Source organism: Lepus europaeus, chromosome 20 (assembly GCF_033115175.1).
Source record: "Lepus europaeus isolate LE1 chromosome 20, mLepTim1.pri, whole genome shotgun sequence".
Taxonomy (NCBI): Eukaryota; Metazoa; Chordata; class Mammalia; order Lagomorpha; family Leporidae; genus Lepus; species Lepus europaeus.
Window position 1 is genome coordinate 6,505,224 of NC_084846.1, and position 24,101 is coordinate 6,529,324.

Here is a 24,101-nt window from a genome sequence, read left to right on the forward strand (position 1 = left end):
AAAGGGCCCTCCCCGGCGCCCCCCTCCCCACCCCTGGGCCTCTCCCTCGTCCAGAAATGCCCGACCCCTCACAAGGGCGTGCTGGCCACGGCTGGGAAACGCGCCCAGATCCCAAACAACCCGGCCAAAGGCACTGCCAAGAACGGTTCGGTTGAATCTTAAATCAACGCCCGGGGCTGGGTACGCTGCTCTGGCACCAAATCAGGGTGCTGCGGGGGGAGGGGAGGGGTTGGCGGCCTTGACGGCCCGGGGACAGGCGAGCCCCCCACCCCGTGCGCTGGGGGCGCTCTCCCGCGTGCTGCGCGGTGCCGTGCGGCCGAGCTCGGCGGAGCCTCGGGCCCGTGAGAACGCAAGGGCTGGAGCTGCCGGCCGCGCGCCGGAGCCAGGGGCAGGTTTCCAAGCCGGCCAGGTCCGGGGCGGATTCCCACCTCGCTCGGCTCCCCGGAGGGGGCCCCCCTTCGGCCCCCAGCTTGTTGCGAGGCCCCAGAAGTCACACTTGGCCTCCGAGCGTCCCGGGGGACCGCGTTTTCCCACAGCCGAGCCCAGGTGCGGCGGGGGGCGGGGGGAGGCGTCCAGCCTGCGGAGGGGCGGGGTGGGGGCTCCGCCGGCTTTCGGGGCGCCGGGCCCGCCCGGGAGGGGGGCGGGGGGGCGCGCACACCAGAGGGGGTTGGCGTCGAAGCGCGCGCGAGCGAGCGAGCCGCGGGCAGGCGTGCGGGAGCGTGCGTGCGGCGGCGCAGGTGCGTGTGCGGGAGCCCGTGCGGGGGTGCGCAGGCGTGCCCCGCCTTCCTCCGAAGGCCGCGAATGTTCGCGGAGTGAAGATCCAAGCCAGTTTCTGCTAAATTAAAAACAGCTTTTTCGTGTTTAAAGTTTACAATACGAAAAATAATTTTCCTTTCTTCCCGGGGCGGGGAGTGTGCGCGGGGAGCGGGGGTGGGGGGTGGGGGCGGGGGGGCCGAGGGAGGGGCCGCCCCCTCCTCCGGCGCATTCCACCCACCGAGGCGGGCATTCCGCACCGTGGATCCGGGTAGATGCGGCGGCGCCCCCCGCCCGGCCCGCACCCTGCCAGCTCATTGGGGACAAGCTGTGCGGAGGTGTGAGATGATCCGGGGGACTGGCCGCTGGCAAAGGCTCCTCGCTGCCCCCCTGCGGGGGCCGCCGGGCCCGGGGGAAGCGCAGGTTGGGGGGCGGGGCTGGAATGTGCTGGGAGGTCCCGGGGGGGGGGGGGGCCCAGGCGGTCCCGGCTCAGTCCGGGTTTCCGGCGCCCAAGTTCGCGGTTCAGCACCCCCCACTCCCACCGCTACCCCACCCCCGCCCCGCCGCAGTGGCTGCCGCAGGACGGCGGGGAGAGCCGGGGTGCACACCAGGCTGTCAGGCAGCCCACGGGCGCTCACGGGGCCCAACAGGTGGTGGCTGCCCCCCCCCCACGGAGGCCCGCCGGGAGGAGGGGCTCCCTGGCCGCGCGAAGGGCACAGACGGAGACAGGACCTGCGGGGGACCGGGGAGCCGCCCCCCAGCCCCAGAGTTGCACGGGGGCGCGCAGGGGAGGCCTGGCCCCCCTCCAGCTCCCCCGCGGCGGGGGAGGAGCCCCACCCGCGAGGACACGGGCCCCAGCATCTCTTCACCATAACATTTTTATTAAATCAACGGGAAGTGCGCGGCGGCGCCGTCCGCCGAGGCCCAGGTTAATTCGCCGCGGCCAGCGGGTCAGGAGGCGCGGATCCATCCTCCACGCCGCGAGCAGACACTTTAAGTTGCCCCGAGAGTACAAAACCCGTTCGGAAGACGGCGGCTGCCGGCTTCTTAAAAAGAAAAAAAAAGAGAGAAAACACCACAAAAAAGCCAAGGTTCGCAGGCTGCGGCCGTCCCGGCGGGGCGGGGGCCGCGACAGGGAGGTCAGCCAGGGCGCTGCGGCGCGGGGCGCCCTCCCAGCAAGGAGGGCCCGGCCCCACCCCGTGCAGGGCCCGGGAGCCGGGGTGGCCGCGTCCCCGGAGGGTGAGCAGCGCCGTCCAGGGGCCGGGCCCCGGACAGGCGGGCAGGAGGTGCCAGCCGCGGGGTGCACGCGGGGATTGATGCTGCTTGGCTGGGGGGGGCTGCATCCTAGGGATGGGGGGCTGGGCGTCAGCGCGCTCAGGTGGGAGCCGGGGTGGAGGCAGGGAGAGGAGCGAGGCGAAGCCGCGCAAAGGCACCACCAGGCGCCGCGTGCCCGCCCTCCAGCAGGGGCCGGCAGGGCAGGCAGGGTGCTGGCAGGCTCCCTGGGCCTCGAGAAGGGAGGAGGAAGGCCGGAGAGCCCCCCGCCCGGGAGGGACCCCCCACCCCACCCCGAGCCAGCAGGGGGGCGGAGCTCTCATTGCACATGCGCCGGCCAAGCCGCCCGCCAGAGGCCCCCACGGAGGGGCCGGGCAGGTGGGCGTCCGGAGGGGGCGGGCGAGGGCGGTCCGGACCGGGAGCTACCTCCTGGCGCCGGCCCGCGGCAGCAGCACCGGGGCGCAGGCGATGCCCGCGAAGGACTCTGGGAAGTGCAGGTCGCGCTCCCACTCGTCCGTGTCGGTGTTGTAGACCTGCACGATGCCCGTGACGTTGTTCAGGCGCCAGTTGTAGCCGCCCACGATGAAGATCTTGCGCTCCAGCAGGCAGCAGCCGGCCTCCGACTGGCCGGCGCGCATGGGGCTCACGCTGGTCCACTGGTCCGTCTCGGGCACGTAGTACTCGACGGCCAGCACGTCGAAGCAGCGGTCCACGTGGTCCATGCGGCCGCCCAGGGCGTAGATGCGGCCGCCGGCGCCCACCATGGCGTGCAGCACGCGCGGCTCGCTCATGGGCGCCTTGAACTCCCACTGGTCGGCCACGGGGTCGTAGCAGTGCAGCGCCTTCTTGTCCTCCACCGAGACGCCGTAGCCGCCCGAGATGTAGAGGCGGCCCCCGGCGGCGGCGCCCGCGTGGCCCCAGGTGCGGCGCTTGAGCGAGCACGCGTAGCCCCACTCATTGCGGCGCGGGCAGTACCGCTCCACGGAGGCCAGGCTGCCGGCGCGGTTGCGGCCGCCCGTGGCGTACACCATGCCGCACAGCACGTTCAGCTGGAACTGGATGCGGCTCTCCTGCATGGCTCGCAGGCGCAGCCAGCGGTTGCGCTGCGGGTCGTAGCGGTAGCAGGCGTCCACGGCGCCCTCGCCGCTGCGGTACTGCAGGTGCTGGCCGCCGGCCACGTACACGAAGTTGTCGAGCACGGCCACGCACGAGTGGCTGCAGGCCAGCTCCATCTCCGTGAGCTCGCGGAAGTGGCGCGCGCCGGGCTCCGGCAGCTGGTACACCTTGCCGCTGACGGCGCGGTCGCTGTCGGTGTAGGGCGTGCCGCCGAAGGCCACGAGCGAGGGCACGTCGGAGCGCACGGCCGTGCGCGGCGACTGCATCTCGTGCTGCCGGAAGGGCAGCACCTGGTAGTTGAGGGCCTCGAGCAGGTACTGGCGGCACAGCGCGTCCTCCACCATGATGTCCAGCGTCTGCACGCTGTCCACCAGCTCCGCCGCCTGCATGAGCGGGAAGCGGATATGGCGCAGCACGTGGCTGGCGCGCGGCCGGCGTGCGGGGTCGTGCTGCAGCCAGCGCACGGCGGCGCGGAACAGGTCGACCTCGGCGCAGCTCTGCAGCCGGTTGCTCTGCAGGAAGAAGACCAGGCGCTCGAGCGGCAGGCGCAGGAAGTCGTCCTGCCGCGCGATCTGCAGGAAGTGGCGGAACGTGAAGGCGTCCACGGACTCGCGCAGCGACGCCAGGCTGAAGGCCGTGGCCATCTGGCCGATGTGCAGGCACGTCTCCACGCTCATGGCCGCCTTGAGGAACTCCTCGCACAGCTCCACCACCGGCAGCATCTGCAGGAACACGGCGGCGCCCAGCACGTCCTGCACGGAGTCCAGGTCCAGCGTCACCTCGGCGCTGTAGGCGAAGTCGATGATGTGGCGCAGGCCGCGGGCCGACACGCCCTTCAGCTCGATGACGTCCTGGCTCGCCTCCCGCATGCCGCCCGTGAACATGGCCCTGGGGGGGCAGAGACTCAGCGTGTGAGGGGGCAGAGAGCTCTGGGCTGGGGGGAGGGGCAGACTCAGCACGTGGGCCTGGGGGCAGGGCTGGGCGCTCGTTAGAAACACCCCTGCTGAGTCCTGGCCCGTGGCTTTTGGGGCAGAGGGGCAGGAAGGCTGGGCCCAGGCCAGCCTCACCCCAGGGAGCCTCACGGCAGCCCCCAGGCTGGCCAGGAGGAGTCCAGCCCTGGAGGGGTTCAGACCATACCCCGTGGGGACCCCGACCTGCACCTGCCCTGGGGAGGCGGCTCCAGCTTCGGCAGCCACCACCTGCGGACACGGTGGTGACGAGGGTCCCCAGGAACCGAGCACCCACCCGCAGCCACCGAGGGCCACGGCTGTGTCCAGACAGCCGGGCCCCAGCTGGCAGAGACCCCAAGCGAGGGAGCCCAGCTCTGTGCCCGCGCTGCCCTGCTCTGGGGGCCGGGGGAGGGGCTGTGGGAAGAGGGCTGGCAGGTCCTGGGAGCCTGCACTGCAGTCAGCGGCGGGCAGGGGACGCCCCAGCCGTCAGCCCACTCCAGGCCACAAGCCGTCTGGGGGGCCGCGGGGGCAGCTCTGCCGCTCCCCGGCCCTGCCCGTCCCCACTGAGGCCGAGGCAACATGAGGGAGCGTTGCCTTTTAAGGCCTCTTTGGCGGCAGCGCGGGCGCTGCTGAGGGGCTGGGCCCACCCGGCCCCAAACCCAGAACAAAAATAGCCGTGGCGCCCCGGCGGGCTCAGCTGCCACAGCTCCCCACAGGGCCTGGGGGACGCGGCACCCGGGCCTTGGGGAACACGGGCCTCCGCGGCTGGCAGGCCTGGGCAGGGACCCACCAGGCACCCACCCCCCACCCCAGGCACCCCGGCTCTCTCTGGCAAGGTGCAGGCCAGCGGGGATGCAGGGGCCCAGCTTCAGCACCAGGACGGACAGACGCACGCCCACAAGGCCAGAGGCCTCGGCTGTGTGAGTCCTGGGCCCCAAGGGTGGGCTCTCACGGCAGGGACGTGGGCCTGATCAAGCCCCGCCGGACCCCCAAGGTCCGGAAGAGCTCCCAGGAGGTATTGGGGGTCCAGCAAAGACTGAGGATAAGGGACTGGCACTGAGACATGGTGGGCTGAGCCATCGCCTGCAGTGCCGGCATACAGTATGGGCGCCGGTTCAAGTCCCAGCTGCTCCACTTCCGATCCAGCTCCCTGCTGTGGCCTGGGAAAGCAGTAGATGGCCCAAGTACTTGGGTCCCTGCACCTGCGTTGAGACCCGGATGGAGCTCCTGGCTCCTGGCTTTGGATCAGCACAGCTCCAGCCATTGCGGCCATTTGGAGAGTGAATCAATGGATAGAAGACCTCTCTCTCTCTCTCTCTCTCTCTCTCTCTCTCTCCTTGCCTCTCCTTCTCTGTGTAACTCTTTCAAATAAATTTTAAAAAATCTTTAAAAAGAGAGCAAGAAGGCTGGCGCCGTGGCTTAACAGGCTAATCCTCCACCTTGCGGCGCCGGCATACCGGGTTCTAGTCCCGGTCGGGGTGCCAGACTCTATCCCGGTTGCCCCTCTTCCAGTCCAGCTCTCTGCTGTGGCCCGGGAGTGCAGTGGAGGATGGCCCAAGTGCTTGGACCCTGCACCCCATGGGAGACCAGGAGAAGCACCTGGCTCCTGGCTTCGGATCAGCAAGATGCAGCAGCCATTGGAGGGTGAACCAACGGCAAAAGGAAGACCTTTCTCTCTGTCTCTCACTGTTCACTCTGCCTGTCAAAAAAAAAAAAAAAAAAAAAGAGAGCGAGAGAGAGCGAGAGCCTGAGGACGATCTGGCAGGCCCCGCCTCCCCACAGGCGAGCTGTGCCCCAGAGCTCCCGGGGTTCCTGCACATTTCCGGTCTCTAAGAGAGAAGCAGGCGGGGTGGGCGTGTGGCCTGGAGGTGAGGACGCCCACGTCCCACGTCGCAGGGCCTGGGCTCAACTCTCGGCTCCAGCTTCCAACTCCAGTTTCCTACTGGTGCGCACCTGGGAGGCAGCGGTAATGGCTCAGTACTCAGGTCCCTGCCCCGCTCGTGGGCACCCGGGTGGAGTGCTTGCCTGACTGCAGCCCTGGCCACCGTGGGCATGGATGGAGTGAGCCAGCTCCTTCTTGGTCTCTCAAATTTGAAAAATTATTTATTTGAAAGGCAGTTACAGAGAAGGAGAGAGAGAGAGAGAGAGAGAGAGAGAGAGAGAGAGAGAGCGGGGTCTTCTGTCTGCTGGTTCACTCCCCAGATGGCTGCAACAGCCGGAGCTGCGCGGATCCCAAGCCAGGAGCCAGGAGCTCCATCCGGGTCTCCCACGCGGGTGCAGGGGCCCCAGCGTTGGAGCTGGCACTGCGGCCTCCCAGGCACGTGAGCAGGGAGTGGGAGTGCAGTGGAGCCAGGACTTGAACCAGGCGCCCTGACGGGAGCTGACGGCACGGCAGCAAACACGTGCCCCAAGTCTTTAACATCCGCCAAAATAAAGAGAAAAAAGGAAACCCGACCAGCAGGCGGCCGCCCTCCCCGCGCTCGCTCACCTGAAGTAGTCGCTGCAGGCCGCCAGCACCACCTTGTGCGCGTGGAAGGCCTCTCTGTTGACGGTGAGGGCCACGTCCAGCAGCTGGCCCTGTGCGCGCAGGGCGGCCAGGCCCTGCAGGAGGCTGCTGCTGTGGCCCGGCGCCGAGAAGCTGCACTTGAGGGCCCCGTTCTTGTCGGCCACGCTGCGGGGAGAGCAGAGTGGGGTTCATGGCTGCCCTGGACCGTGCGAGCCGGCCCCGCGTGGGGCTCCCTGGGCGGGAAGTGCCAGAACAGGCAAGTCCAGGGGGCCAGGGGCTGCCAGGGGGCTGGGGGCGGGGTTCCTTTGGGGGCTTGGGGCGGGGCTCCGAGGGGGCGGGGCTGCCAGGGACGGGGCTCCGTTGGGGCTGGGGGCGGGGCTGCCGATGGGGGCGGGGCAGCCAGGGCGGGGCTCCGTTGGGGGTGGGGAGGTGAGAGTATTCTGGAACCAGAGGTGACGGTGGCTGGGCACCGTGACGTACAGAATACCACTCCGCTGTACACTTTAAACATCGTCAGATCTATGTTAAGTGAAGTGCGTCTCAGAACCCTCCGCCAGGTCCCCCAGCCACACCAGGCCCTCCCCCGGCCCCAACCCCACCCCCCAGCACCATCGCTGCTTCCTCCATCAACTCTGATTGAAGGAATCCAAGAACGAGGAGCTGAGGAGGCCTGCGGGCAGCCCAGGGCCCCGGAACACAGGAGGAGGGGCCCCAGTCCCCGCCCCACCAGCCCCCTGCACCCCGGCACTTGCTCTCCCTCTGCCTGGGGCCAGGAACACAGGAGGAGGGGCCCCAGCCCCCGCCCCACCAGCCCCCCTGCACCCCGGCACTTGCTCTCCCTCTGCCTGGGGCCAGGAACACAGGAGGAGGGGCCCCAGCCCCCGCCCCACCAGCCCCCCTGCACCCCGGCACTTGCTCTCCCTCTGCCTGGGGCCAGGAACACAGGAGGAGGGGCCCCAGCCCCCGCCCCCCTGCACCCCGCACTTGCTCTCCCTCTGCCCGGTCCAGCGCCTGCCCACAGACCCGGGCCAGGAACGCGGGAAAGCCCCAAAGCCGCACGGGCTGTTACAGCGCTGATGGCGCACAGGGCACACAGTAGGTCTTCACCCGACTCAGCTGAGCGCACCCTGGGAACGCCTGGGTGCAGGGGCAGCCTTGCCTATGTCAGGGTCCCGGAGATGGGGCCTGGAGTGGGGGCCGCAGCCCGGGCTGGATGGGGAGCCCCAGAGGCTGGTGCCATGCGTGTCGGCGGCCGGGGAGGGTGGGCACACATCCCTCCTGGAGGTCAAGGAGCGGAGGAAAGAAAGGGGTCCCATCAGATGCAGAGACCCGCCCCTCCCCCACCGCTGGTCTCGCAGCCTCTCCCCGCCAGGCAAGGGGAAGCCCACCTCCTGCCCCCTCCCCATGCTCTCCACTCAGCGGCTGACCGCGCCCCCCACCCTTTCTCCAGGAGCTGCAGGCCCGGGACTTGGCTGCTTCTGGTTGTCCCAGACCCCAGCCCCTTTGAGAGTTTGAAAGAGGATGAAGAGAGTCCCGGGCGCTGGAGACCACCTCGGGCCCGGGCTTCCCTCCCTGGCCAACACCTGCCCGGGCATCTCCAGACTCAGGCCTGGCGGCTGCTTTTCTATTCTTTTAAGGTTTTGTATTTATTTATTTGAGGCAGAGTTACAGACAGGGAAGGGGGGGGGGAGAGGGGGAGAGAGGGAGAGAGGGAGAGAGGGAGAGAGGGAGACCATCCGCTGGTTCACTCCCCAGATGGCCGCAACAGCCAGAGCTGCGCCAATCCGAAGCCAGGAGCCAGGAGCTCCATCCGGGTCTCCCACATGGGTACAGGGGCCCAAGCACTTGTGCCGCCTTCCACTGCTTTCCCAGGCCACAGCAGAGAGCTGGATTGGAAGTGGAGCAGCTGGGACAGGAACTGGAGCCCCTATGGGACGCCGTCGCCGCAGGTCAGGGCGTTAACCCGCTGCGCCACAGCACGGCCCCTTGGCCGTGTCTCACAGACGCCTCCCCTCCTCACCAGCACAAAGCCGCGTCCTGCACACCCTGGGAGGCAGCAGCGGTGCTCAAGCGGCTGGGCCCCGGATGGAGCTCCCGGCTCCCGGCTCCTGGCCTCCGCCTGGCCCAGCCCCGGCTGCTGCAGGCATCTGGAGAGTAACCCGGCACAAGGGAGCTCACTCCTCTCCTCTGCCTTTGAATAAACTAAAAATGAGATGAGCTCCTCTGAAACATGTAAAGGAACTCCCTTGGGGGGGGGGGGGCGCAGACAGGACCCCTGCGCCCTCCTGGGGAGGAAAGGACAGGAGTGGGGGCCCCAGGGCACGTTCGGCCCCAGACAGCCTGGTGTGCTCCTCCAGCCCAGCCCAGCCCCACAGGGCCGGCGGGAGCCCGGGGCCACTCCAGCGGCCGGGTCTCAATTGCAGAACTGGGGCGGTGCAGGGCGGGGCCGGGCCCCTGGGTGAGGACCCAGTGCTCTGTGCGCAGAAAGCCCAGCCTCGACCCCGTGGCCCTGGCCACGACAGTCAGGGCCCGAGAGCTGAGCCGCTCCAAGGAGGGTCAGGACGCCCCGGGCCCCAGCAATGCCCACGGCGCCCCTATAGCTGCTTTCCTGTCTTAGAGATGGGACAACTGTGCCTGCAGCCCCACCCGACGCCCCCAGACACACCGGGTGCCAGCCCTGGGGAGCTCCGGGAGGGAGGAGGCCGGCAGGGGCCGGAGCCCCCCACGCCCGCGTGGAGCCTGGCGGCCTGGTCCGGGCGGAGTGGGCAGGAGTGGGCGGGGCCGATGACTAAGGCCCTCTGGGAGGCGGGAAAGGGCCCATTACTCAGGCCTGCCCCAGACAGGGGGCGGCTGGCGTGGCGGGGCCACGGGTCCCCAGGAAGGCGGCGGCGGCCCTGGGCCGGCCCAAGGCTCCAGACGGCCACTCGAGTCACGGTCACCCGCACGTGAGTCATCCGAGCCAGTGCGTCAGCAGCCCCCGTCAGGGCCGCCCCTGGAGGCCGCTCGCTGCCCGCCCGGCTGCACCCTTGGCCCGGATCTGGCCTCTGAGCGGCCCCCGCCCCCGCCTGGGCTCAGGGCTGTGCTGACCACCAGTCCCCCACTGGCCACGGTGCCCCCAGCGTCACCAGGCACCTCTGGCTGGCCAGGGCTAGTGCTGGACACGGGGACAGGGCCCACTGCCCCTCCCAGGGACTCCCCTGCACAGGGCCACACGGGAGCCGCTGTAAGTGGGGCAGGCGCCGTGGACACCATCAGGCGATCGCCGGCCGTAGGATCCCCAGAGCTCCTGGGGATGCCCCAATGTCACCTGCTGGTTGGAGGTGCCCCTTGGGTGGGCTTCTCCCTCCCCCACCCTTCATGGGGTCCTGAAACCCCGGGGTCTTAGGTGGAGTGGGGGGGCAGCCGGAGGAAGTACAAGAACCACCCTGCTGCCCCGCGCCCTGGTGACAGGAGCCCTCGTGGGGCGGGGGAGCACCTGCCGGGCGGACACCCCTCCCCGACCAGGCCCCGGCTGCTGCACCCCCCCCCCCTCCCGGCCGGCCTCCTTCCCGGGGCCGCGGGAGACGCAAAGCCCCAGAACAGTTCCTTGGCTAGAACCGCCCAAAAAACAAAAACAACCAAAAAAAAATTTTTTAAAAAGGCAAGAACAGAAAGAATTCCATGGAACGGCTCTCCGGGGTTTTGTAAAATGCTTTCCCACCCCCACGCGGAGTGGGGCGCTGCCCCGTGCACGGCCGGCTCTGACGCGCGGGGACGGCGCTTCCCCTCGCCCGGACAGCACTTCCACTTCCAAAGCCAATTTCGGTTTTATGGCCCATGTGGGGCGATGGGGCTCAGCGGAGCCGCGCAGCTGGTTGGCTCGCGCCCCGGCCGATGCGGGGCTGGACTGCGGCATCCCAGCCGCCCCGCCCAGGGTCCCACGGGGCAGGGACGGGTTTCAGAGGCGGCAGGGACAGCAGCTGGCCCGGGGGCCTCTGCCCCCCTCCAGGCTCCCCCCAGCCAGCCCCAGGCAGATGACTGAGACCAGGGAAGACGGGCACGGCGGGGGGAGGGCCACAGAGATGGGGGGGCACAGACCCACAGGGAGGAAGAGACAGAGACCTATGGGGGTAGAGGGAGACAGACTGGGGGGTGACAAAGATCTGGGGTGGGGCACAGACCCAGAAGTGGAGAGACAGAGACCCCTGGGGGACAGCGACCTGGGTGGGGGGCCACAGACCCAGAGGAGGGGCAGAGACCAATGGGATGGCAGCCTCAGAGAGAGGGAGGACACAGCCTCGGCGGGCAGAGGCCCGTGCTGGGGAGGCTCAGCGGCCCCGCAGGCACTGCCCGCCCCGGGCCCCGGGTCACACACCTCACCCTGCCCTCCGGGGCCCTCCGCCCCGGAACCCTTCTCCAAGCAAGGCCACCGCGGGAGCCCGGGCCAGGCTGCGGTCCTCACACAACGACCCACCAGAGTCCTGCCTCCAAGTGGGGAACCGAGGCCCGGGGCCCAGCCCCGGCACCGCCGCAGGCCGCTTCTGGCTCCACAGGCATGCGCCTCCGGGGGGGAAGGTGTGAGCGCCAGGGGGCACAGCCGGCAGCGTCAGACAGAGACGCCCGGCCAGTGGCCCTGGTGACCGCACACTCCCCAGCCCCGAGCGCTGTGCTGGCCCTCAACCCGCAGGCCGGCAGGGCCCCCACGCTCACGTCAGCCGGCTGCCTCCGGGGACGGCTGCACAGCCCGCCTGGGCCCTGCCCCTCTGCCCTCTCGCCCCCCCAGGCAGGGGCCCCTCCCAGGCCATCCCTCCTTAGAAGGGGCGGCTCCTTCAAGGGCCCCTGGGCTCCCGAGGGGCCAGAGGGCAGATCAGGGCTTTTGGATGGACGGGCGTGAGGCCCGGGGGCGGGCACAGATCCCGACCAGGACAGCAGGCGACGTCTCAGAACCAGGATGGCAGCCAGCTGGCGGGCAGGGGCGGGGCGGGGCTGGAGACCCAGAGAAAGGTGGGGGAGCAGGGAGGGACAGATGGAGACACAGACGGGGGCGGGGGGGGGGGGGGCTGGGCCATGGCCCCGAGCCTGACTCTCCTTCCTGGCTGGCCTGCGGCCCGTCCTGTTCTCACCCGTGTTCAAGGCAAGGCCTCTGGTGCGGGGGAGGGGGGGGTCGGGTCCACCCACCCCACAGCCGTCTGTGTGCGTCCAGGACGAGCAGGTGCGCCGGCCTGGCCGGGCGGCAGCAGAACCACCAGGGCCTTCTCCGAGAGCTGGGGCTGCAGGCACAGGGGCACGGACGCCCACGCTTGGCACGCTTCGTCTCCTCCAGGGACCGCCCCCACCCCGGACTCCAGCCTGGCCCTGACCACCGCTGGGGACAGGAGCCTGGCCAGGTGTGCCAGGCAGGAGGAAACACCCAGGGCTGGCCCCACCAGATGACCTGCAAGGGACAGCCGGCCGGGGAGATCACACCAGGCATGGGGGCGGGCAGGTCGCAATGCCCGAGCCCCGCCCACCCGCCTGTCGCCCACATAGGGGGGGCCCTGCACCTGCTGCCAGGGGTCACCACAAGCCCAGTGTCCCTGAGGCTGAGTGTGACCTCTTTCCCCGCCACAACCTCTGACCTTTGTGTCTGGGAATGTGGGGCGTGGGGGAGGGCCCTGGCCGAGCTCGGCCTGTGGGTGGCGCCCTGTTCCACACTGGCTGGCAGGAAGCTCCAACTAGTTAAATCCACCAGGAAAGGCCCAGGAGACAGAGGGACCCCTCAGCCACCCTCCCTGGCCAGCCGCAAGCTCTCTGCCTCCGCGGCACCCGCCCCATCCTGGCTCACAGCCGGACCACAATGCCAGGCACCCCCACCCCGGTGCAGGGCTGCTGGAGCCAGACCCAGGGGGCTCCACTGCCGATCCCCCTTTACAGATACGGAGCTGAGACCACACAGGAAACCAGAGGCAGAGGGACCCCAGGCCCGCAGGCAGGCAGGTGCTGGCCCGTGTCCCCCGCCCGAGGCGGGTGCGACACAGAGGGCCAGCAGAGGCTAGGAGGGCCGAGGTCACTCCCCGAGACTCGCTGAGCGTGGCCGTGGGGCTGCCATCTGCCATCAGAAGTGCTGGCCGGACCCAGGGCAGAAGAGGGAACTCCACTGGCAGATGGCGGCGAGGCCGGCGGGCTGCTGCCGGGGGCCCCCGCACGTCCCACCCCAGCTCTGTGTATCTCCCCTGCTCCTCGCTCCACCCAGAGCCTCACACCCTGGCCCTTCCCTGCCAGGCTGCCCTGGAGCCGAGGGCAGCGAGGGTTCTGCCTCCTGCCTGGTGCCCCCCCCGTCCCAACAGGGCAATGGACAAGTGGGTGAGTGGACGGGTGGACGCATGAGTGGACAGGTGGACAGGTAGATGAATGGGTGGGTGGAGGGACAGACACGTGGGCAGGTGAGTGGTGGATGCACACGCACATGGACGCACAGGTCGTCAGGTAGGTGGGACAGCAGCATTGGGTTAGAGCCCGGCTCCTCTCTGCAGGCTGCTCACCGCCCCCACCATGGCCTCCTGGTACCAGCCCTGGTGCTGGCTCCATTAGTCTGCACTGGAATCCAGATTCTGGCCCGCACACCTCGGTTCTTGCGGTTCTGGTGCCGAACGGCCAGCGCCTCCCCCTCCCCGCAGCCCACTGCCCAGTCTGCCAGCGCCTCTGCCGCCCCCACCTCCGAGCCTTCTCAGAGCCGAGTCTCTGCCTCGGCCCAGCCTCCCTCACCGCCCGGCTGGGTCCCCGAGCCAGGGCTGACCGGTGGGCAGGTCCCAGGCCAAACCCTCCCACCTCATTCCCTCGCGCTGACGTGAGGCTACACGGGGTCGGGACACGGGGCCACTCCAATGAGCAAAACCCCTGTGCTCCACAGCTCCACAGAGCAGGCAAGTAGGAACACAGGAAACCCAGTGCAATTCCAGCGCCCCAGGGCGGGCCCCACCCCACCCACCACCTCCCCAGCAGGGACGCACGCTCATCCCCGGTGCAGCTGGGCCAAACGCAGGCACCCCGGGCCCAGCCAGGGCCTTCTGACGATGACACAGCCGTCAATGGCATGAACACGTGTTTTGGGGGTGCCTGCACCCCTTGCTCTTCTGTTCTCTCAGCCCAGTGCTGGTCAGGCGGAACCCACACCTGGACTCAGAAAGGAGACACACAGCCCAGCCTGGCCAGTTGGGGCCTCCCAGATCCCTGGCAGAGGATGGGGGCGTGGCTCATCTGATCCAATCAGTGCCTTCCCTGGGACTCTGGCTGGAGCCAGCAGACCGAGGCTTGCCTCCCCTGTGAGGCGGCCAGGTGCAAGGAGGGCCATCTCTCCCGGAGGCCGGCAGTACCCAGCCGAGAGGGGAGGCAGGGCTGAGATGGGAGTCGCAGATTCGGGGGGGTCCTTCCAGTCCTGGACCTGGATACATCTAAGACCAGACTCCCTGAACTTCCGGCTAATGTGAACTCTGTGAATCTTATTTTATTCTGAAGATTGATTTACTTACAGATTTGAAAGTAAGAGAGAAAAAGTAAATAGAGGATCGAGCTTCCATCCAAGGTTCACTCCCAAAATGGCTGTAACAGCCAGGATTGGGCCAGGCCAGAACCAGGAGCCTGGAGCTCCATCCGGGTCTCCCACATGGGTGCAGGGGCCCAAGCACTTGGGCCATCCTCTGCTGCTTTCCCAGGCGCATTAGCAGGGAGCTGGATTGGAAGTGGAGCAGCCAGGACTCCAACCGGTGCGCACACGGGATGCTGGTGTTGCCGGCCAGGCCACAGTGCCAGCCCCAAACTTTGACAATGGGTCAAGTTTCTGGCTCTTACAAGCGAACAGGGCCCGCGAGGTCTGAAGCCTCCCTGGTATTCCGGACAAGCCTCTGGAGAACCACGTGGACCTCACACCTCTCCAGCGCTGCCTCTCCCTGCTCACACGGGAGCTGCCTGCTGGCCCCAGGGTGCAAGGAAGCCACACCCAGGGCCCCGCACTCTGCCCGCCGCCCCTCCCCCTGGAAGGCCCGCGGGCTGCCCGCACCCCCGCCAAGGCCAAGTTCAGCAACCCAAAACGCTCACATGTTGCAGGCATGACTAGGGCTGGGACGGCACGGGCCGACGCCAGGGGGCCTCGGCCAGGAAAATGCCCCCTTGTCATCTGTGCAAGTGACTCACGCGGAGCATAAACATTTGTGCCTCTCACTGCCCTGCCTCACGCGAGGAGAGTGGTGGGAGCTGCCAGCGAGGGACCCGGGAGGGACACTAAGAACCCGCGCTGAGCCCGGGTGGGGGCAGGGGCCGGGGGATCAGAGGGCCTCGCATTCCCCCAGGACGGCCAGCCCAGACTGCTCCCGCCCAGGTCCCGCTCTGACCTCTGTGGAATTTCACAGTTGTGGCCGACGCCACCCCCCACCCTGGCCCCCGCCAGGGCCTTTTATGGGCAAGCGGGCCCCGGGGTGGGCCGAGCGCGTCCCCCAGGGCCCGGGCACTTCCTCCGGGCTCCCGGCACTTCACGCTGGCTGAGCACCAAGTGCGCTCCGCGGAGCAGGCAGGCTCGGAAGTGCTGGCGGGGAAGGGCGGGGGAGCAGGAAGGGACCGGAGGCCCGGGGTTAACAAGTGTTAAGAGAGCTCGTCCCGCACAGCTGCAGCGGCTACCACGGGAGGAGGCTGGGCCGGCCAGCAGTGGGGACCCAGAGGGCCTGGCCCCCGCTCCCCGCCGCAGACAGCTGGCCAGGCGGAGCGGCCGGCCTGGGCCGGCTTCGGCTTTCACACGCAGCGCTCGGGCGCTGCTCCTGAACCCAGCGAGACGCACGCCCCGTGGCACTGACCATGTACCGACCACACGCCTGCAAAGTTGCAGGGCGCAGGGGTGGCAGGCTGCCTGTGGGGTATTCGCTGGGCCCACGGGCAGGACACCCACTAGGGCATAGCCCGGGCTGAGACCCCCACAGGGACCAGGATGCCGGAAGGCCTGTCCTGGGGGTGCAGACCTTCGGCAGGTGGGATGTGCCGTGACGGCAGGGCACCATGGTGGGCAGGGCAGCCAGGCCCCCAAGGAGGCGGCACTTGAGCCATGCGAATCACTAGGCTGGGGCTGCCCAGCCCGTGCCAGAGATGACAGGGCTGGCACGGCTTGGGGGGGGGTACGTCACAGGAGAAGCAGATTCCACTCTGAGATCCAGGGAGCCGCCGGCAGGTGCCAGGCGGCGGAGTGACGTGGCCCGCCCTGTCACGGCCCCCCCCTCCAGAGCCCTCACAGTGCCAGGGGCGGTCAGTGCGCCGTCGTTCAAGTTCAACCTCCAACCCGCCCAAGGCCGGCGTCCACGCCTCATCCCCAGCCTCGCCTGGGCCAGGCTCCCCTGTGCTGCCACCCGCACCGGCTCCCACGTCTCCCTCCCTCACCGGGAGGCTCCGGAACCTCCTGGGGGAAGCAGGAGCCTCTAGTCTGGCCTTGGGATTATGTCAGGACAACCAGGAGGAGACGCCTGCTTCCCTGACTCCCGCCGGCAGCAGGCAGAGAGGGGGGCCAGGAAACCTCCCACAAGGGCCACAAGCTGGGGACGATGGGACACCTGTCCCCAACACCACATCCGGGGCCCCAGCCCCTGAGCGGCTGAACTGCTTCCAGCCGGGCCCTCCCGGTTCTGCAGGAGACAGTCACAGCACCCCCCCCCCCAACCAGCAAACGTGGCCGGACCCGGGGGCTCCCAGCTACCGGTGGAGAGCGCGAGTTCAGGACCAAGTGTGCAATGGTCCACAGCAGGAGCCCCAGGGACCCCGCTGAGGGGCGGCCCCCTCCCGGAGCCCTGGGACCCGGATGTGGCCAAGCTGGGCTCTGGGCCCCCCGCCCACCTGGCCGGTGGTCACAGCCTGCTCGCGGGCGCCAGTCTCGCACACCCAGGCTCCCGAGGCAGCTCAGACCCCAGGGCACAGGCACGGAGCGCGGGCGAGCTCCGCCAGGCTCAGCGGGCACAGCAGGTGCCCCAGCAGGAACACCGCCCACGTGCGGCTCGCCCCGCCCCCAGCCACGGGCCCTGCTGGAAGCGGGGCCCAGCGGAGCCCCCAGAGCTGCCACGTTTCCTCTAAAATCTTCCTTCCTCGGCCTCCGGGCGGACAAGGAGGCCGGAAGAACGGGCTTTTCCGAGGCCAAGTGGCCCCGGCGTCTTCCCGGCAGGGGCCGGGCTGGACTCGGAGGCCTGGGCGTGCGAGGAGACCACGCAGGAGGCAGCCAGAGCGCCTGTGGAGAAACCCTACCCGAGCCAAGGCCACGGTGGCCACGACTTCCTACGGAAACACCTGCGTCCCTCACCCGATACCCCCACGTCGGCCGGGGAGTGCTGAGAGGCCCCGCCCAGGCACCTTCGGGGAGGGCGCGGCTGCGGGAACGCTGCCCACCGGCCTGACGGGGCCCTCGCAGCCCTGAGATCCAGGCCGAGGCTCGACGCCCACCCCCACCCCCCCGCACCCTCCCCGAGTGGCCTGAGCCTCCACGGCCTCCAGGCGGCCTGGACCGTGCAGGGCCGGGCCCGGCTGGGAGGGGTCGGCGTGGAGAACAAGTGTCCTTTGTGCGCCTGAGCCTGCAGCCAGCGCCCGCCGCGCCGCGGCCAGCCCCGAGGTCCGGCTCGGTCATTAACGGCCGACTCCGCTAGGCAACGGGTTTTTGTTGATCCCTGGAGATGGGAAGTTAGGATTCGCTTCGCTCTCGCTTTCTCCCCCTCGGTCCCAGGGAAGAGGCTGGAACCGACGCCTTAAGTAACGGCGGGGCAGGGGCGGGGGCGCGGAACAGCCCCCACCCTGGGCAGACGCCGGAACCCTTGGTGAGGACTGAAAGCCGATGCGGGCCAGGGATCAGCACCCGGGCAAGGCAGCCCCCCCAGTTCCCCACGAAGGCGGAGCCCACGCAGGGCTGGGAGACTGCGCCCACGCCTGCCGCCCTCCCCGGTCACGTTTCTCGGACACTCGCTCCCTCCGCGCCACCACCCACGGTGCGCGCAGACCACAGGCACGGGAGGCACACGCCCTCCCCCCAAGGGCGCTCCCACGAGCGAACACGCCAGCTGACACGCGGGCACGGTCACGCGACCCAGCCGTGCTGCTCCCCGCACACCCCCAGGGAACACGGGCAGGCACTCATCAAAGCTCCCGCGAGCCTGGCGGCCCGGCCGCCCGCGAGGACGCCGCGTCCCACAGACGGGGGCCTGGGCGCCAGCCCCCGTGCCAGCTGCTGATCCCAGCTTCCTGCCATCGGCAGATTCCGGGGGGCTCGCAGCGTCGGGTTCGAGCGGCCCGGGGGGGCCCGGGTGGTTCTCCCAGCTTTGCCCCGGCCCTGGCACCTGCCGAAATGTGGGTGTGAACAAGGTGGAAGCTCCATCTCCCTCTGCTTCTTGAAGAAATGGAAGGTGAGGGGCTGCTGCTGTGGCGCAGGGGTAGAGCCCCCGCCTGCAGTGCCGGCATCCCACGGGGCGCCGGTTCGAGTCCCGGCTGCTCCACTTCTGATCCAGCTCTCTCCTATGGCCTGGGAAAGCAGTAGAGGATGGCCCAAGTCCTGGGGCCCCTGCACCCACGTGGGAGACCCGGATGGAGCCCCTGGCTCCTGGCTTCGATCAGCTCAGCTCTGGTCATTGCGACCATCTGGGGAGTGAACCAGCGGAAGGAAGACCTCTCTCTCTCTCTCCTCTGTGTAACTCTGACTTTCAAATAAATAAATAAGTATTTTTTAAAAAGAGAGCGAGATCTTCCATTCGCTGGTTCGCTCCCCACACAGCCACTAAGGCCAGGGCTGGGGCAGGCTGGAGCCGGCAGCCAGGAGCCCCACCCGGCCTCCCACGCGGGCGCGGGGACCCGGCTCCCTGAGCCGCCGCAGGAAGCTGGAACCCGGAGCGGGGCGCGGGCACCGAGGTCCGGCCTCTGTCGCAGGACACCGGTCTCGGCTCCGGCAGACCCGCCCGCTCCCTTGAGAAGCGGACAGATTCCACCATCAAAGACACAGGGAGCCAGGGAGGCCGGGAAGCAGGGTCCAGCTCCGCTAGTTACTGGGCGGACGGAAACTAAACCCAGAAGCTACAGCGCAGACCCGCAAGGCCGCCGGAGCCACCCTACGCGTGGCGAGGACGGAGAGGAGCCCGACTCCCTGGGCACCGCCCCTGCGCATGCGCAGGACTCCTACACGGCCCCCCCCCCGTGCGCATGCGCACCCTGGGCGACAGCAGGTGACTTTGGCCCCTGCCGCCCCCGTGGGAGACCCGGATGGAGCTCCTGGTTCCTGGATTCCGCAGAGCCCAGCCCTGGCGGCTGCAGCCATTTGGAGGGTGAACCAGCGGATGGACGATCCATCTCTCCCCGCCTCTCGGTCACTCTGCCTTTCAAATAACTTACAAAAAAAAAAAAAAAAAAAAAGAAGCCGCCGCCCAGCAGTGGATGCGCAGACCGCAGGGCCCGCGCACTCTGCGGGGATGTGCGCGCTTTGTTCATTTGCTCTCGGGGGGAGGCGCGCACCACCACCCAGACACCCCATAAGCTAAGGAGAGAGGCGGGCACGAAAGGCCCGCGTCGTGGACAGAGAATTCCTACCGCAGAGGGCGAGCACGGAGCAGGATGGCCCAGGGGCTGGAAGGGGCACCACAGGCTGCACACAGCCCCCCCCCCCGGGGGGGGGGGCTCAGCAACTGGACTAAAACCTGCTGGGGCCGGCGCTGGGGCCGGCGCTGGGGCCTAGCGGGTAAAGCCACCGCCTGCAGTGCTCGCATCCCATAGGGGCGCCGGTTCGATTCCCAGCTGCTCCACTTCCGACCCAGCTCTCTGCTATGGCCTGGGAGAGCAGTGGAAGATGGCCATCTGGGGAGTGATCCAGCAGATGGAAGATCTCTCTCTCTCTCTCTCTCTCTCGCCTGCCAGGATTCAGGGCAGGGACTTGTTTTCTGCTGTCCCCTTTGGGCTGTGCCCCCTCTACTCCCTGGCCCCCTCACTTGCCTGGCCCTGCCCACCCAGGAAGCGGCAGGGCCTCCGCACCCTCTGTGCGGCCATCACCGGCCCCCGCCCCGACACACACGTGGGGCCCCCAGACCTGAGCCCAGCCAGGAGGACCCACTCCCGTCTTATCATCACACACAGACAGGGAGCCGGGGCTGGGGGTGGAGGTGGGGGGCCGTCCTGGGGTCCGGATCACCCAGGCCTGGCCCAAAGGCAGAGACAGGGAGGTGCACGTGCACGGAGGCTCCAACAACTCTTATGCAAATTCTGGGCCTCCTGCGACCCCCGCTCCGGGCTTCCCCTTGGAGGGGCTCCCTCTAAGACCTTTCATCAGGTCCACGGGGCTGGCGGGAGAAAAGGACCCACACCCTGGGTTTCCTACAGGCCCTTGGGGGCTCCCTCGCTCCCCAGGCCCGCCAGAACCTGCGAGGACCCCCACCCCCCAGGCCTCCTGCGCCTCTCCGGCCCCAGGTGCACCTGAGTCTCCATCCCCGGCCGCCCACACGCCCCCAGGAAGCCCCCAAGACGCCCTCAGCAGCCAAGACCGCCCACGGCCCTCGCTGCCTCCCAGACCCCTCGGCACCCCCGTTCTCGCGTGGCCCCCACAGCCAGGGGCCTCCGGGCCGCAGGCTGAGGCTTCAGGGCCCTGGGCGCCCGGCCCCCTCTGCCCGACCCGGCGCCCCAGGAGCCCACGGTCCCCGCTGCAGCCAGGCCGGGCCTCTCCCTTCCCCCCGGCCCGGGCCCCAGGCTCCCCCGCAGGTCTCCCGGGCCCGGGGCAGGTGCAGGCCCACCTTCGGGCCAGCTCCCACCTGCTCGGGCGCTCAGGGCCGGCGCCCCCGCCGAAGCCGCCGCTGCCGCTAGCGCCGCCGCCGGACTCCGCCATCTTCCGCCGCCGCCGCCGCCGCCGCGCCGCCGCCGCCGCCGCCGCGCTTTCGAGTGACGGGCACCGCGCGCGCCGGCCCGGGGACACGGCCAGCCGGAGGCGCGGCGGGCGGGGGCGCGGGGGCGGGGCCTGCGGGCGGGGCGGGGCCTGGCGAGAGGCGGGGCCTACTCTGCTGGGAGGCGGGGCTGAAGCGAGGAAGGGGCGGGGTTCTGCTGAGTAGGCAGTGAGCGGGACCTATCCCGTTGAGAGGCAGGGCCAGAGTGGAGGGGGTGGGACCCAATCTACAAAAGGGGCGGGCCTGTGGCGAGGGGAGGAGCTTATCTTACTCAGAGGCGGAACCGATACAAGTTAGGGTTTGGGGCTGGACCTTGGAGTGAGGGGTGAGGCAGGGTCGGAAGGTCCTAGGGGGTGCAAGGATGGGGAGCTGGAGGGGATGGGGACGGGGCCTTGGGGGCGGGGCGGAGCTGAGCCTGAAGACGGGGCAGGGTCTTGTTCGGAGGGGTCAGGGTTCGGGTAGAGGCGGGGCCAGCTCTGGAGAAGGGGCGTGTCCAGGGCAGGAGAGGGCGGGGTCTACGGAGGGCGTGGTCGGAGTCCGGCTGCTCAGTTTAGGAGCCCAAGACTAAGGGAGCGCCCGGTCTGAGGAGGGGCGGGGTGGAGGTCAGGGGTGAGGGGTGGGGTTCTAACCAGAGCAAAAGGCAAAGCTGGGTCTAGGGGCGGGTGGTCCAGGCCAGGAAGGGGGTGTGGGCTGTGGGTGGGCAGGGCCCGGCGAAAGGTGGGGCCTGGTCTCTGCAGAAGAGGCGGGGCCTGCGTTCGGGCGTGGTCAGGCTTACAGATGGGGCGGGGCAAAATAAAGGGGTGTGGCTAGTGGGTGGGGTCTGTTGTGAGAGGCGGGACTTGATCTGAAAGGGAGTTCGGGCGGGGCCGAAGGGAGGGGACCAGGTGTGTGGAGGGGCAGGTGTGAGCGGGGGTGCTGCGCGGGGTGGGGGGAGGAAGGGGGTCAGGGGTAGGTGAGGGAGGCCGGACGTGGGGGACCAGCCGCTGCACCCTAAGAACCCCCCTCCCCCACCCCCTGCTCTCCACATCCTACTGGACTAGTGCCCTCCGCGGGGCTCAGACCTCCGACCGCTTGGGTCCGGCCTCCTCTGCCAAGTCTTGGTCCCAACACCCAGGACCCCTCCGACCAGCGCTCTCCACACCCTCACTCCCGCTTCCTGCAGACTGGCACCCCCAAAGTCCATTCACGGGGCCCGGAGTTCCCGCCCTGAACCTGCCGCTGCAGGGGGTGGGGTGGGGGCGGGTCCTCGCCCTTCCTCCGTCTCCTCCCCTTCCTATGTTCATCCCACCACACTGTGGACCCCTAGGGCCCACAGCTTCCAGAACTTTCCAGGCCTAACCCCGAGCCCTCCACACAGCCAGCACTGGGGGCAGGGGCGGGCCTGGGCTGGGAGGGGCCTCCTGGGGGTGGGCCTTTGCTCCATCTCCGGCGCCGTACACAGTAGGTGCTCAATGATTGTGTGGAACGATGACACCGAGCAAGCTGACAGACCCCAGGAGCTGAGGGGTCTGCCGGCCTCTCCTACATGCAGTCGGCGCTCCATAAATGTTCAGTGCACACGGGCCTGGACGCCCTGCACGCATGCCCCGGGCCTTTGTTCCGTGCGACCCATGCTTCGTACACGCCCACCGCACAGACAGCTGTGCCCAATGGTGTCCATACGTACAGATGCTTCGTAAACCTCCAGACTTGACCCCCAAGGCAGACACACAGACACCCAGCCCAAGATGACCCGGGAGAGGTTTGCCGGGCTCCCCGCTGTGTGCACGTGGCACAGAGGCCTTGGATACACCAGGAGCTGCCGGATCTGGCAGCCAGGGGCTGGGCCAGGCTGAAACCAGGAGCCAGGGGCTCCCTCCGGGTTTCCCACACCTGAGCCGTCTTTGGCTGCCTCCCACGATGCTTCAGCAGGCAGCTGGGTTGGAAGCGCAGGACTCGAACCAGGCACTCTGACAAGAGATGCCAACGTCCCCAGGCGGTGGATTTAGCCGGCTGCGCCACCATGCCGGCCTCTGCAGGGCCGACACCTTGAATTCGGGACATCGGTTCAGAGGCAAATACTCCCGGCCAGAATCGGCGCGGCTCATCCCAGGGTGGTGGCCATGGAGAGGCACGGGCAGAGGTCCCATCGACAGGTGCAAGAATCAGAGATGGGACGGACAGGGAGTGGGGGTGAGTTGGGGTGAGGCCAGGGTCCGACCTCCCCCGGGTTCTCGGCCTGAACCCTACAAAGGCACAGAGGAGCAAGTGGGGGCCCCAAGGACCGGCACAGACTCCAGCACGCACCTCATCTCGCGGTGGGAGCCACAGGCAGGGTCCCCACCGGCCTGGCTGCCATCTGACCCCAACAGGTGGGCTCAGTGCCATCTGCTCCCCCGCCCCGCCCGGCTCAGGGCCCTGGACGGCTCCTGACCGCCGCCCGGGCATTGTAGAGGGGGACAGGAACACCTCTGGGCAGGGCGCCTGGTCTGGGGCCAGCGTCCACCATCACCCCCGCCCTGGGGGCCAGCTGCTGAGACACCCCCAAAGCTGCCCTTCATTTCTCTGCAGGATGGGCGGGTCAGCGTCTAATAAATGCTCACCCTCTGCTGCGGCCGCTGATGCTGCCGTGCACCCCCCCACCAGTGAGCCACGGGTCCCTGTCGCCCGCGCGCCACGCCCACCGTCTCTTGCCGGCTCCGCCTTGGGTTCCCCAGGGCTGACTCCCGACTCCCCAGATGCTCGCTTCCGTGTCCCACTCCGTGGCGTCTTGTCCACGCTGCTCCTGCCACTAGCAGCTCTACTTGGTTCCAGAACATTCTCATCCATCCCAAATGAGACCCCCGCCGCCCGCAGCTCCCGGCAGCCCCTCCCCCGCGTCCTGGCTTTGCCTGTCCTGGGTGTTCCCGGCCCGTGCCGTCGCACACGTGGCCTTCCGTGTCTCCAGGGCCCCCACGCGGGGAAGCAGGTGTAGCGCTGTGTTCCTTTTCATGGCTGAGTACTATTCCACCGCGTGGCTCACGCACTCAGCCGTCCACAGCCATGGGGACTGAACCCACCTTTTGGCCGCTGTGGCATCTGAGGACGAGAATTTGTTTTGAATTCCTGTTTCTAATTCTTTTTAAATTTTCCTTATTTTCACTTCATCTGTAAGGCAGCGAAACAGAATCAGAGAGAGAAATTCTCTGTCTGCCGGTTCACTCCCCAAATGGCCTCAATGGTTGGGGCTGGGCCAGGCTGAAGCCAGGAGCCAGGAGCTTCTCCTGGTCTCCCACGCGGGTACAGGGGCCCAAGGACTTGGGTCATCTTCTACTGCTTTCCCAGGCCACAGCAGAGAGCTGGACTGGAAGTGGAGCAGCCGGGCCTCGAACCGGCGGCCATATGGTGGCATGCAAAGTGGCGGCTTAACCCACCGCCCCACGGCACTGGCCCCATGTGTCCTTGTTTTTGTCCCTCTTTCTTTCAAATAAAGAAATAAATCTTTTTTTTAATGGCATTTACCCGGGAGAATTGAAAACAGGTGTTTAAACAAATACATTCATAGCAACGCGGTTAACAACAGCCAAACGTTGCAGACAGCCCCACTGTCCTTGTGTGGAAAAGTATAAATAAACCTTGGCGACCCGCACGGTGATTGTCACGCAG

General features: G+C 68.4%; 1 protein-coding gene across 1 annotated transcript; it reads right to left on the minus strand.

Annotated features, from left to right (window-relative positions):
* Positions 1-1,613: 1,613 nt before the first annotated feature.
* Positions 1,614-20,398, minus strand: KLHL26 (kelch like family member 26). Its single transcript, XM_062178341.1, has 3 exons — positions 20,349-20,398; positions 6,580-6,762; positions 1,614-4,029 (listed from the first exon to the last, which is right to left on the minus strand). Exon 3 carries the CDS (start codon positions 4,023-4,025, stop codon positions 2,448-2,450), a length of 1,578 nt encoding a protein of 525 aa, XP_062034325.1. The 5' UTR covers positions 4,026-4,029; positions 6,580-6,762; positions 20,349-20,398; the 3' UTR covers positions 1,614-2,447.
* Between the last annotated feature and the right edge of the window lie 3,703 nt (positions 20,399-24,101).